At 41.7% G+C, this 12,008-nt stretch overlaps 1 protein-coding gene across 1 annotated transcript in view; it reads left to right on the top strand.

The window, feature by feature from the left end:
* nrxn2b (neurexin 2b) overlaps positions 1-12,008 on the top strand; it is a 511,829-nt gene that overhangs the window by 176,873 nt on the left and 322,948 nt on the right. The window contains exon 6 of the mRNA XM_041030969.1: positions 10,489-10,512. Within this exon, the coding sequence (XP_040886903.1) occupies positions 10,489-10,512 (24 nt within the window). The remainder of the gene's footprint in view (positions 1-10,488; positions 10,513-12,008) is intronic.

The following is a 12,008-nucleotide window of genomic DNA, read 5'->3' on the forward strand; positions in this document are numbered from 1 at the left end:
TGTTTTACACTGCTCTTCCCATTGCAGCAAACATGATATCTTGCATTAAAAATAGCCTGCCGTCTACGAGCCAGGCATTGAATTCCAGCTGAGGTTATCATACAGCAGCATTTGTCTCCAAAGTCTCATCTACTCTCTGTCTGTTGTTTTTAGTGGCTCTTCTAATGCATGCATGGCTCTTGTCATGCATATCTACCACTGCATCAGTAAGCTCCCAAAATAAGTAAAGCCTGTGAGCTCTCACAAACCTCTCTCTCTCTCTCTCTCTCTCTCTCTCTCTCTCTCTCTCTCTCTCTCTCTCTCTCTCTCTCTCTCTCTGACTCCCTCTCCCTCTGTATGTGTATATTCACCGTCTTTCTCCACAAAACCTATGAATTTGTCAGCTTTGTGCAGGATAAAATGAAGCAGACAGAATTAGGTGAGGTGATAGGGACTCTCCGCCAAGAGAGAGGAGAGAAAGGGGAGGGGTGGGGAGAGAGATGGGCATGCTGTATGCCGAACAAATGGTTACAGGTTCAGAGCTCCCCTTGGTGGCATCAGGCAGTACTGCAAGTGTGTATCTGGAAAGTGGCATATGTTTGAATTTGGCTAATCCCTGTCGTGCACAGCTGATATAAAGGCAAGGACACCTTCCATGACCTCTCATCAGTGCAGGCGTCTCCCCACGATACACACACATACGTCCCGACCCGTGCTGTCCCCCCCATCCACTGCGCACTTTGCAAGGCGTCCCTCCCTCACCTCCTCCCTCTCTCAGCTCTACCTGACATGTTGATCTACCATCGTGGACATGTTCTAGACTTCAGCACCAGTGACCTTCCTTGCCTTTCCTCTCCTCCACGGTTACACGCACGATCTAAACACACACTGCAGGAAGAAGGGCAAAGACAAAGATGGAGGCCTTCATGTTAAAGTATCTTGGGAAATGACAGATATATCTGATACACTGCCCTAAACACATCACAAAATAGGTCAGATTTGAAGTGTGCAAGGACACTCTAGTCAGCAAACGTAGCTGTATGCTTTTTGAACTTGAACTTTCCCACTCTGATTATCGCAGAGTCCTTGTCTACACAGACTGTATTCCTTGCAAGGATGACTTTTAACATTGACAGCTGGAAAAATCAGCCACAACTCAATTGAAAATACCCTGGACAGAAACTAAAACCACTGGCGCCTGCGTTATTGTGTTCATACCCATTACTGTCATCACAGTAACTCATAGTCAATCAATCAGTTTGTGTGTGTTGCACAGTAGCAGCAGAGCGAGTGCAGATCAGGTAGAGGCTGATGTTCAGTGGGACTCCTGATGAATGTTTAGGTGTGAGTGTATTGCCTTTAAACATTAGATTTGCACACAGGTTCTGATACCGCTGCCAGCCGTGAGACGGGGAGGATTGAATTAAAGACCTGACAGCAGTCAGCAGATTTATTTTATCAGCTTTCTCTTCTGTCACGTACTCGGTATTTCCACAGCATTAAAAGTTTAAGCAGCAAAAAGAGCAGCATAAAGGCCCCACAGAGCAACTGCCAGGTGTCGAAAACACAACTAAACCGTGATTAGACACTGATGTGAAGGCACTAAATAACATGACTGTTTTGTTTTAGTTTGAATTGGTTTATATTTTGTTGGTGTAGCTCGATACAAAAATGGTAAGCAGCCATTTTTGTTTAGAGAGGAACAGTAGTAAAGTAGTGTCTGGCCATGTTTACTGCATTATGTGATGAAATGTTTGTGTAAGAATAATCTGCTGTGCCTGCAGTGTAATGTTTTACTCTGCTCTGTAGGTGACCATAGAATTTTAACTCATACTGATTTTTTTATTTCACCAGCATCTATAATATTATCACTTAAGCATCATTAGTGTAAATCCATTCCATGGTTTGTTAAGCTTATAGCAGTGCAGTGCCTGGAAATAGGTCGGATGCAAAGATAGGGATACAGAAATACAGTAATCTATGTACTGATGTATTCTCCGAAGTGTAACTTTCCATGTTGATGATCACTGGAACAATCAGGACGTCCTCACATCAGAACAGTCTGTCTGTTGGGCTCGACACACACTTGGGTCCCGCAGCACGCTGAAGGTAGTCAGAGGAAACACGAGACACGCACTGGCAGGGGAAAGGAAGTGCGTGCTTGTATGTCTGTATTTTTGTTGTTTCACGATAAGCAGAGAGAGTGGAAGAGTGATCGTGTGCACAACAGAGAGTGGGAAATGAAGTGTAGGGCTGCCGTCTGAGACTAGAGGAGTATCTGAGCAGTGGGAGCTTTTGCGGGGGTGTGGGGGGGGGGACACTGGGACAGAGACAAGAGTTTGTTCTCTATAAAAAAAATAAGAACAGAGGCAAGTTTTCTTTGAATTCCCCTATGTGACTTTACAACCAAAAGATTCAACGTCCACTGTGTCACGGAACTGGGCCAGTAGCTTAGCCAGCGTCTAGAGAGAGAGAGACCTTTGAACTCAATATCTCACTTTTTTTTTTGGTACTATCCCAATTTTCCTTTTCACCGTCACCCTTTCCTCCCTTTCACTCTCTCACCTACAGTATCATTGGTCCTGGCTCTCTCTCTTTCTGTCTGCCTTGATTTTCTTTAAGTCCACCCACCCTTCCACATCTCTTTTCCATATAATTGGACCTCGGATGCAGCTATGGGATTAATGAATGGATCAAACAGATTTTTTCATGTTCTTTCAGCACTGAATACACAGCCCTGAGGTTCAACTGCTGGCCCAGACTTTAGCCGGAGCAGACGAGCTTTGATCTGCATCGGTATCAGGTTCACCAAAGGTCACGTAGAGAATTATAATCTGTTACACACAGGCAGTGACCATGAACCATATCAGAATCCACTGATGTATTGCAGTTTTGAGAAAGAGGATTTCTTTTATTTACTTACAACACAGCCTAACAATCTACAGGGAAATGCATATATAAAAGTTTGTTTTTGCTCCAGCCCAGATTGATGTAACACACAGGAGATTCAGTCTCTAAGAAGACCTGTGTATTTGCTGTTCTGCAGTCCCCTGCTACACAGGAAGTGCTGTTCTTTACCTACCTGGTAACAACAGCAGTGCTTTACTTCCTTTGATTAAACCAAAACAAAGAACACAGTTAGCATGAGTCACAACAGAATTATGGCTACTATACAAAGAGGAAATAGGTACACCACTAAAAAAAGCAGACCACTGCTGTGCAAAGGGAAAAAAGTTATGTTCAAAGTTTGGGCCACTGTGAATCTGCAGGCACGCAGCTGTTTATGACTGTGGAGGCTCAGGCACAACCTCACACACACTTTACAAGCAGCAAGACAACGTTAGATAAAAAGCAATAAGGCAAACATAGTTATTCAGCTGATACACACAAACGTACCACGTCAAATTCTAAAGTTTTCCCAGCCTCCATACATCGTAGCTCATTGTGTGTATTCACATCCAACACATAAGACTGTCTATGCTGTTTCACTCAACTACTGTATGTTTTTATGTAGAGAAATAGAACAAGTCAACAAGTCAGAGTTGTGATCTTCTAAAAGCATTATTCCTTTAGAAAAGAAGAACATTCTGAATGTACTGTAGCGTTTTATACCCTTCATTCATCATTCAGTCTCTCATATGTTGCAATCCCTGTTACTAAGACATCACCATATTTAGGAGTCATCTTTTAACTGGCAGGGCATGTTTCATATGAGACGACAGAATGAGAACATCAACCACCTCCCCCCATAAGTAGATCAATACTAGAATCCTGGATACTCCCCTCAGCTGCAATTACTCCCCTCCTCCTCCCCCATCAGTCCTTCCCTCCACTCCCTCCCCTCTCACTCATCCTTCCTCCACGAGGCAGCCAGAACTCCTAAGAGAGAGCCAATCAATTCCTCTCCAGCTCATTGTCCCCTCCCTTTCTTTCTCATTTTCACCCTGTCTCTCTTGTCCATTCTTGCTAGCAATTTGTCACTTAGCAACTGTGTCTGCTATGCTGCTGGGTAGTGAATCGTCCCTGGCTGCAGTACTCCTGTAGTTGTGTTAACCCTTTGCGTACAACTGAATCCTTGGTTTAAACACTATGATACTATTGATAAAAGAATGTCGGACAGGTCATGTGAATATACAGGGACATTAGAAGCCCTAATGCTGAAAAATATGATCAGAGGAGGAGTAATTAGGTTAAACTGACCAAAAGAAGTAAATTAACTTAACGTGTGACTGGTCACTCAGTGAATTTGTTGATTATCTTCAACCATTCACGTGTTGGCATTTCAATAAGCTCGGCATAATGCGTTTAGCATAATGACAGATTGAACCTCTTGTGGCCAAATTGAAAATGCCATTTGGAGCGCTCAGCTTTGCCAACACATAAAGCAGTGCACTTTTATGGTGACGATAGGAATTGCTATTCAAGGCAGGCAGGAGTAGTGGATTTGTTTGATGTACATAATGACATGCTAACACCCCTGTAATCCTTTCTCAGTTTACTGGCAATGACATTTTAAGTATTCCTAATGTGCTCCAGCCGCGCTGAGAGGCGCAGTCATCATGTAGATGTGCATTTAGGGTTTTTCTTTTTTCTTTTTTCTTTTTTTTTAATTTACTTATATCCCCTGTGCTTCTTTCCCCATGCTGATCAGAGGTCAGTACCTCAAGCACAGCTTCTGCCTGTACATCGCCCAGACTACAAACACCTCTTGCTAAAACACCGTCCCGGCTGTTTGATACCAACATCAAGAGGTTTCTGTGCATTTGAGGGGAAAAAAGCTCATTTGCATCGCATTTCCACTGCATTAGCATATCTACCCACATTCCCACACTCACTCATCAGCCTCATTTGCCACTACTTGCTCCGGCACTTTCATGTTTATTCATCCCACTGTGTCGCAGACCTGTAATCAGATAACAAATCTCTGCACCATTAGCACATTCAAACAGGTGGGAATAGGTATTAAAAAAACTAAGGAGACAGAAACAGGTAAGAGTTTGAGAAAGAGATTATAGGTGAGCACAGGACAAGTCAGCAGGGCGAGCGACTCAAGAAGAGAATAAGGGGAGGCAGCCTTGTAAAAGAAAGACTAGCAGTGAACATTTTTATGACATTTTGAATCCGTGCGAAAGTCTGTTGTAAAAAAAAATCGCCAAAGTCGAAGTCGATCCCGGGCATCCTTAGCTGCTGCCTGCATCCAAAATTGGGAAAGTGCTGTCCCTCAATTTTCCTTCTGTGCCCTTGCCTCAGTTGAGTGACTTCTGATAATTTCCTGACTCTTGACAACACCGGAGAACTCATCCAGACTGGCAGAGAGTGAAGGTAAATCACAGTCTGTGATACTGTTGTCGGTGGAGAAGCTAGTGTCTTTGTTACAACAGATACAAAGGATTTCAACATGTGTAATGCAACATTTGTGCAAATTGGCAACACAAAAATGACTCCCCTTCACACTTAAATTCTGAGGGAAAATAACACAACAGCACTCTCTCACACCTTTACTGCTGGGGTCTTTTATTGTCATTTATTTTCTCCAATTTAGCTGGATTCCAGGGACTTGTTTTTTCTGTCCTTATTTACCCACAGTCAAAAGTAAGAAAACAAACTTTCAGTGTCTGGAGCTTAATACTTTGTTATTTTGTACTCTTTAGCCTACCTGTAGCGTTTTTTTCCCCTCATCAAGCACTTTCACAAGTACATGCAAAATGTAAACAATTAAGAGCAGCTAGAGATACTTTCTATGAAACATGCATATTCATGTTCATCTGCTTTAGCTTTGTGCTTGCAGATTTATCAGAGTTAAGACAGAAATAAAAGGTAACTGTACAGTTAATCTTTTTTTTTAATTCCCAAATTACTGTGCCTTCTCTAGTTAGATGAACCATCTGTCTGTAGAAAAACTTTAGTGTATTTCACCTTTAAGAAGAGCAGATACCAGTTCAATAGACATGCAGCCATTGCACTAAGTCAGGCTAAGTGCACGACGCAAAACTCAACATGGAGACGAGAGCATCCACAAAACAGTACAACACAATGTCACATTGTTTACTTCGCACAACAAAGGTACAATGAAATCAACCCAAGTATAAAAGGCACATTGTAAAAGCTGATCAGTATTGAAATGATTTAGTTACTTTACCATGAATCTTTACTGTCATGTTTTATAGTCTCTGCAGTTGCAGTGTTGTTTGACATTGAACATGGCCACAAGATGAAATCCAAAGAGAAAGACAGGCTACTGTTCAAAGAGAGATTCAGTCAGTCACAGATGGGAAAATAGAGATGAGGGTGATAGGAGGCAGGAGAGGAAAAAAAAAAGAATTATGACTGTCTGCATTGGAATACACAATATGTTCTGCTGCAGTTTTCCTGCACACATACCTATACAGAAGCACACACCCTCGCACACTGTTTGTTTGCAGACTCCTCTCCGCTGTAATTGCAGTGACATTTATATTTGCACCTGAAGCCTGTCTGCCAGTTTCCATTACTTGGAGCCAGACTTAGAGAGAGGCGGACTAGAGTGAATGCCGGATGATTGGAATGAACGCGGAACCAAATGTACCTGAAAGAGCTATTTTGAATTGAAGCCCAGCTCCACTCTGTCTGACAGGGTCACCCACAGAGTGTCTGTGTAGCTGAGGACAGTTTGATACACCAGACACGCATAAATACCCAGCCAGGCACATAGATGTATGTAGTATGGATAGAGCTTGTACTTTCATATCTACAACACATGCTGAATTTTCATGTGTCAATTGTCCTCCCACCCTGTTGTAGTAGTCCACAATATCACTTTTATCACTTTTTACTCAAGGTCCAAGTTGGAAATTTATAGTATAGCGGCCATCGGTCTTAGAACTTTCTCAGTTACAATGATAAATCTATCTGGACTGAGAATCTTGGCTCTGCTGCGCTATCCATTGATCATTTTCACAGCTTTGTCATTAAATATTTATTCAGCTTATTCGCTGGTGGCCGCAATTCAGTAACGTCCACCGTGACGAGTGTGTAAAAGATCAGCAGCTCAACAAAAACATCATTTCACATCTTTAGCCAAAACTTGGCTGGCATGCTGTATGGCTCCTGCACGTGCTGACAGAGGCGCACGAATAATTCCACCGTTCACAGAACCAAAGAGAGAGACAGCACTAGCATTGGCTCACTTCCCCCACTTTTCCTACGTCATCCCCCAGTATTTCATATATGAAGATTTCTTAGCCCAGGGGGCCCCGTGGGACAGATGCAACACAAAGTTGTTTGTCTGGGGCCTGTGGTTGTTTACATGACTAGGAGCTTTATCCTCCATCAGCAAACATCGGCATTCACAGCCTTCGTTTTCCCACATGGGTCAATTACAGAGAGGGTGATGGGCTGTCACAGCAGGGGGCTCCAGGCGTGTTTGGTTTGAGGCAAAGTATGGTGTGAAAGAGGAAATTTACTGTAAGACAGTAAAATTAGCTGTACAGAAAAGGGTGAGCTGGTCTCTTTGTGATAATCATGCATTCCTTTCCTGTCCCTCTTCTCATGTACAAGAGATGTTTATCTCCAAAGTCCCTTGACATATTTATCTTCTGGTGCTCTCTCAGTTGTTGTCAGCCCACTGTGTTTTCTGTATACTACACCCCCCCCCCCCCCCCCCCTCCTCTCACTGAGACGATTTGGCATTGCGGGGATGCTTTCTGAGAGGGATAAGGAGGGATTCATCTCATATGGTTTGTTATTGTAGAAGGATGTCACGCATTTTTCCTGCATCCATCCTCCATCAGTGCCGTTCACACACTTCCTTCTCGAACATCATGGAGTACAGCAGGGTTGGGAAATTGTGACAGAAACCCTTTCAACCGACTAGTTACCCCACCATTCGTTCTGCCGTTTGATAACAAAAATAGAACAAAAGTTTAATTTTCTGCACGATTGATCTTGACAGTGGAGCACCAGTTCAGCGGTACTTACAGTTCTCAGGCCTGCAGCAAAAAGTCTGACTTGTATTGTAGCTGCTCCTGTAAATCTTCTACACATCTACTGCCACACATCAGTGTGTTTCAGTGGCTCAGTTTGCTGCATTTCTTTCGACTCAGGCAGTTTATTCATAGAACACTTTCTGCTTCTTACTCTTGGAATCATGAACCCACAGTCTAACACCTCATCTTGGTTTATATGTAAAAGGGAATGATTAACAAATCAGCAAGACAAAAGTCAGTGTAACAAAGAACAAATCCATGTCCTTTCCTTCTGTCTGCTGGACAGACAGCATCCATTAGTCAGCAAGTCCTGACGCTGTGGACTTTATTCTTTACTGTGACCTGCTCAGGAAAATCAAAATAACCCTGCCCTCCTTAAACGCACGTACTGCTCACTCATAGACACTCATACGTATATTTACTCATCACAGGAGATTATACAGACACTATGCATACAGAAGAAATCCAAATGTAATCTCTGCCTTTCATTTTCCGCCCCCCCATCGTTTCACTCCGTGCCATCAATTTATCGAGTCGTATCAAAGATCATCAGCAATTTTTGAAGGATACATTTTTCACAGCCGTCCCAGGGCTGAACTGTCAAAGCACTGACAGAGAGATAAATTCAAAATCCAGACATCAAATGCCTGCGAGGGATCTGAAAAGTTAGAGATTTCAAAATGTTGCACTTCATAATCTCTCATCTCCTCTGCCCTGCTGTATCCCAGAAAAACCCACAGTCGCTGTCACCTTTGGAAGGGTGCATTTGTCTTAGTTAACAAACCATCGTCAGACTCCCATCACATCCACTCTTTGATGCATCAGCTGTTGTTTTTGTGAGCTCAGAGGCATGGGAGTACAGCGTGGTGTGGATATGCAAATTCACACCCACCACTGAATCTTATTTACCTAATTAATGGATTAAGAGGAGTCATTAGACAAAGTGGGTTACTGGTGACAGCATTGTAACATGACCTGCGGATCAAAGAGTGGGCGTGCTCGAAGCTTCACGTCGGCCAGTTAGCCCCACAGGGAGGACTTTGTTTATGGTTAGCACTTAGACTCAGCTCCCACACAGATGGCATGAACAAATAGTTATCCATCCACCACCACCACCACCCCAACACACACACCCACACGCCCACACTACTGCTCTTACTGTACATGCACAACATTGCATGTGCCTCTTCTAAATTGGAATTTCAGTTTGGAAGTGTCCCATTTCCAATAAGTCAGATCCCGTAGATTCAGCTGTCAGATGTGGTCACCCACAGCAGCTGTCAATTTTCAACTTTCAGATCAAGATCTAAGATGTCCTCTAGATGTCCACTCTGTCTAGAGGGAAAGCTCAGCGCAGATCTCGGTGATGGATCTTTTACCCATCTCACTGCCATTTGCCAGCTTGTGCACAGTGGGCCATTAGGGCAAGACATGTGACATGGTTTCCATTGTTTATTTCCATTTCATGTTCTGTTTGACATGTTTTTCCCCTTCACAGGCTCTATGCTGTTTATTGTGGAAATGACTTAAAAGACTAAATGGACATTTCTCTCTCTTTCAGGATGCAGCAGATACAATAACCCTCAACTGAATTTCTCTGTCCTCCTTTCTGCTCTTCTCTATCCTTCATGCTCAAGAAAAGGCTGAATTAATTCTGTTTTCTCAAAAGCCCTGGTGATTTCACATCACACTGGAAATGCACTGTAGTTTTTTTTATCATCAACTGTTCATTTTCACAATGCAATAATTTCTGTTTGGTTTTCTCTCACATATATCACAGTAGCCCCTTAATGACTACTAGGGATTTTGCACCTTTTTAAGTCACGGAAACACGATTGGCCATGCCCAGTAATAAAGAACGCCATGTTGAACTGGAGTAGACCCCACCGCCAGCGAGCCCCGCTGACCAGATTAGCCTGTCAGAGTGAATACTAATACTGATGTACTTTTCCCTCATTTCCCTTCCCCGCTCAAAACAAACATCCCCCATCAAAACTACCCAAGTCCCCTCTGTGGAAGTTGATTTGCTAACTCTTGTCTCTTTTACTAACAACAAGCTTCAGAATTCTTCCAATTTGATTCTTTTCATTGGTGAATTTTCTTTTCCCTTACCTTTTATAATTTCAACAACTAACACTGTGTCATTCACGGAATGTGAACCATCTGTTGTTTTCTCTACTTAACTTGCGACTTACATACTAACAAATGTATTGTTATCCTTTTATTCCTTTTGTTCTTTATGATTTTATTTTGTAGATGACCCTTTAAAACAAACTAGTTATACAATTGCTTTCTTTATTTCTTTATTTGGATGTTTTACTACATAAAGAATAGGAGAGGTATATTCTTTTTAAACTATATTTTACTATTACATTCAATTTTTGGCTAGAATCGAGTCGCCTGTTAAAAGGAGAAGCTGGTTTTGCAAAAGGCGATTTTTCTTTTTTTTTTTCTTTCCCACTTTCTTGGGGTTGAGGTGTGTTTTCTTGAGTTTAAGGTTTGTCATTATTTTTTTTCTTTCTCCTCCCCCTGTTTTCTCCTGAAGCACGCAGGCATTGGACACGCTATGGTAAACAAACTGCATTATATGGTAGATATCATTCTAATTGTCTTATACTTTGGTTTGCCCTGGGTTTTCCGTTACCTCTTTCTATTCTGTTTGCTTTACTGAAAGTACAATCCGCCATCAATTCCAAGGTAGCTGAAAAACTCCACCTCTCTGTTTTTCTTTTAGCCCTCTCTCTATATATATGTTATTGCTTTTTATTGCCATCCAGTTGTCCCCTTCCTGAAAAGATTTGACGTGTTCATCCTAAGAGGTCTGCCCAAAAAACAAACAGGAATTACCTAAATTTAGATTTTAAGATTTGATTTATTTTGCTGTTTATTTTCTCTTTTTATTTTGGTTATGTGTTATTTTCCTTTGACTTCAAACACTATCCGTATGAAGAAATAAAGAATCGTGATGCAAAATATTTTCTCAATTAAGTTTTAGAATTAAGAGTTACCTTTACTTTTTGTAAATCTGTTTCCTCCTTATTTATTTTCTTAGAAAAACCCTTTTAAGTGAGCGTACGCAGCAGATTTATCAAGCAGACAAATAGCTGACTATGGCAGCTCCAGTGAGAGGAAGTAAAAAAAAAAAAAAAAAAAAAAAAAAGCTTTATGTTCATTTATTCCCCCATCTTGCTCTGTTGCTTTAGTTGGACCTGTTCAGCCTGTTTATGGAGCCACCTGTTATCTATACTCGCATCCTGTGGTTTATGGACTTATGAAGAGTATTTACAACTCTTGATGTAGTGGCCAAAGCCCCCACTGTAAAGTAGGCCTCAAATGAGGGCTTGATCCCATTAGTGGCCTCAGGCTGATTTATGATGAAGATGGAGCTGTTCCCAGTCCTGCATCTAAACACACTCCTTCCCTTGCACACGCATGTGCACTCTTAATAAAGTGCTTTAATGTGCCAGTAGTTCCCTTGAACTCTGGTGCAGAAATGATCAAACCTAGAGCACTGATTAAAGCTCATTATTGAAAATAAAACAGCAACTGCAGCTCTATTAAGCTGCAGGCGGGGGGAAGTTTGCCAAAACAACCTGCGGCAGTCATTAAAAAAAAAAAAAAAGAAAAAAGAAAAAAGAAATTACTGTCTAACACCTTAGTGGGGTCTTATTTAAAAAAAAAAAATATCTTTGTGTGAGCAATAGTCCTGGTAGACCACCCTTGACATGTAGTTGTTGTCAGACTTACTTGCTTTCACTGGACCTTTCCAATCAATAAGTGAAGCTCTCTGCCCATTGATGCAGACTATAAAGGAAACTGCCTGGGAAAATCTGAACTGTGTGCGATCGACCCTTCATTAACACTAACTGGCCTCACCCTTTGCATGAAGAGACTTGAACCCCCTTCCCAGTATCTCTTTAATTTTTTTTAATTTTTATTTATATGTTTTATTTGTTTTGTTTTTTTTTTGTTTTCAATATACAGATTGCATTGAGTATATATGTATATGTATATATCATGGCTAACATATATACATACATATATCAATTGTCCTAATATAATCAA

Source organism: Toxotes jaculatrix, chromosome 23, assembly GCF_017976425.1.
Source record: "Toxotes jaculatrix isolate fToxJac2 chromosome 23, fToxJac2.pri, whole genome shotgun sequence".
Lineage (NCBI taxonomy): Eukaryota > Metazoa > Chordata > Actinopteri > Toxotidae > Toxotes > Toxotes jaculatrix.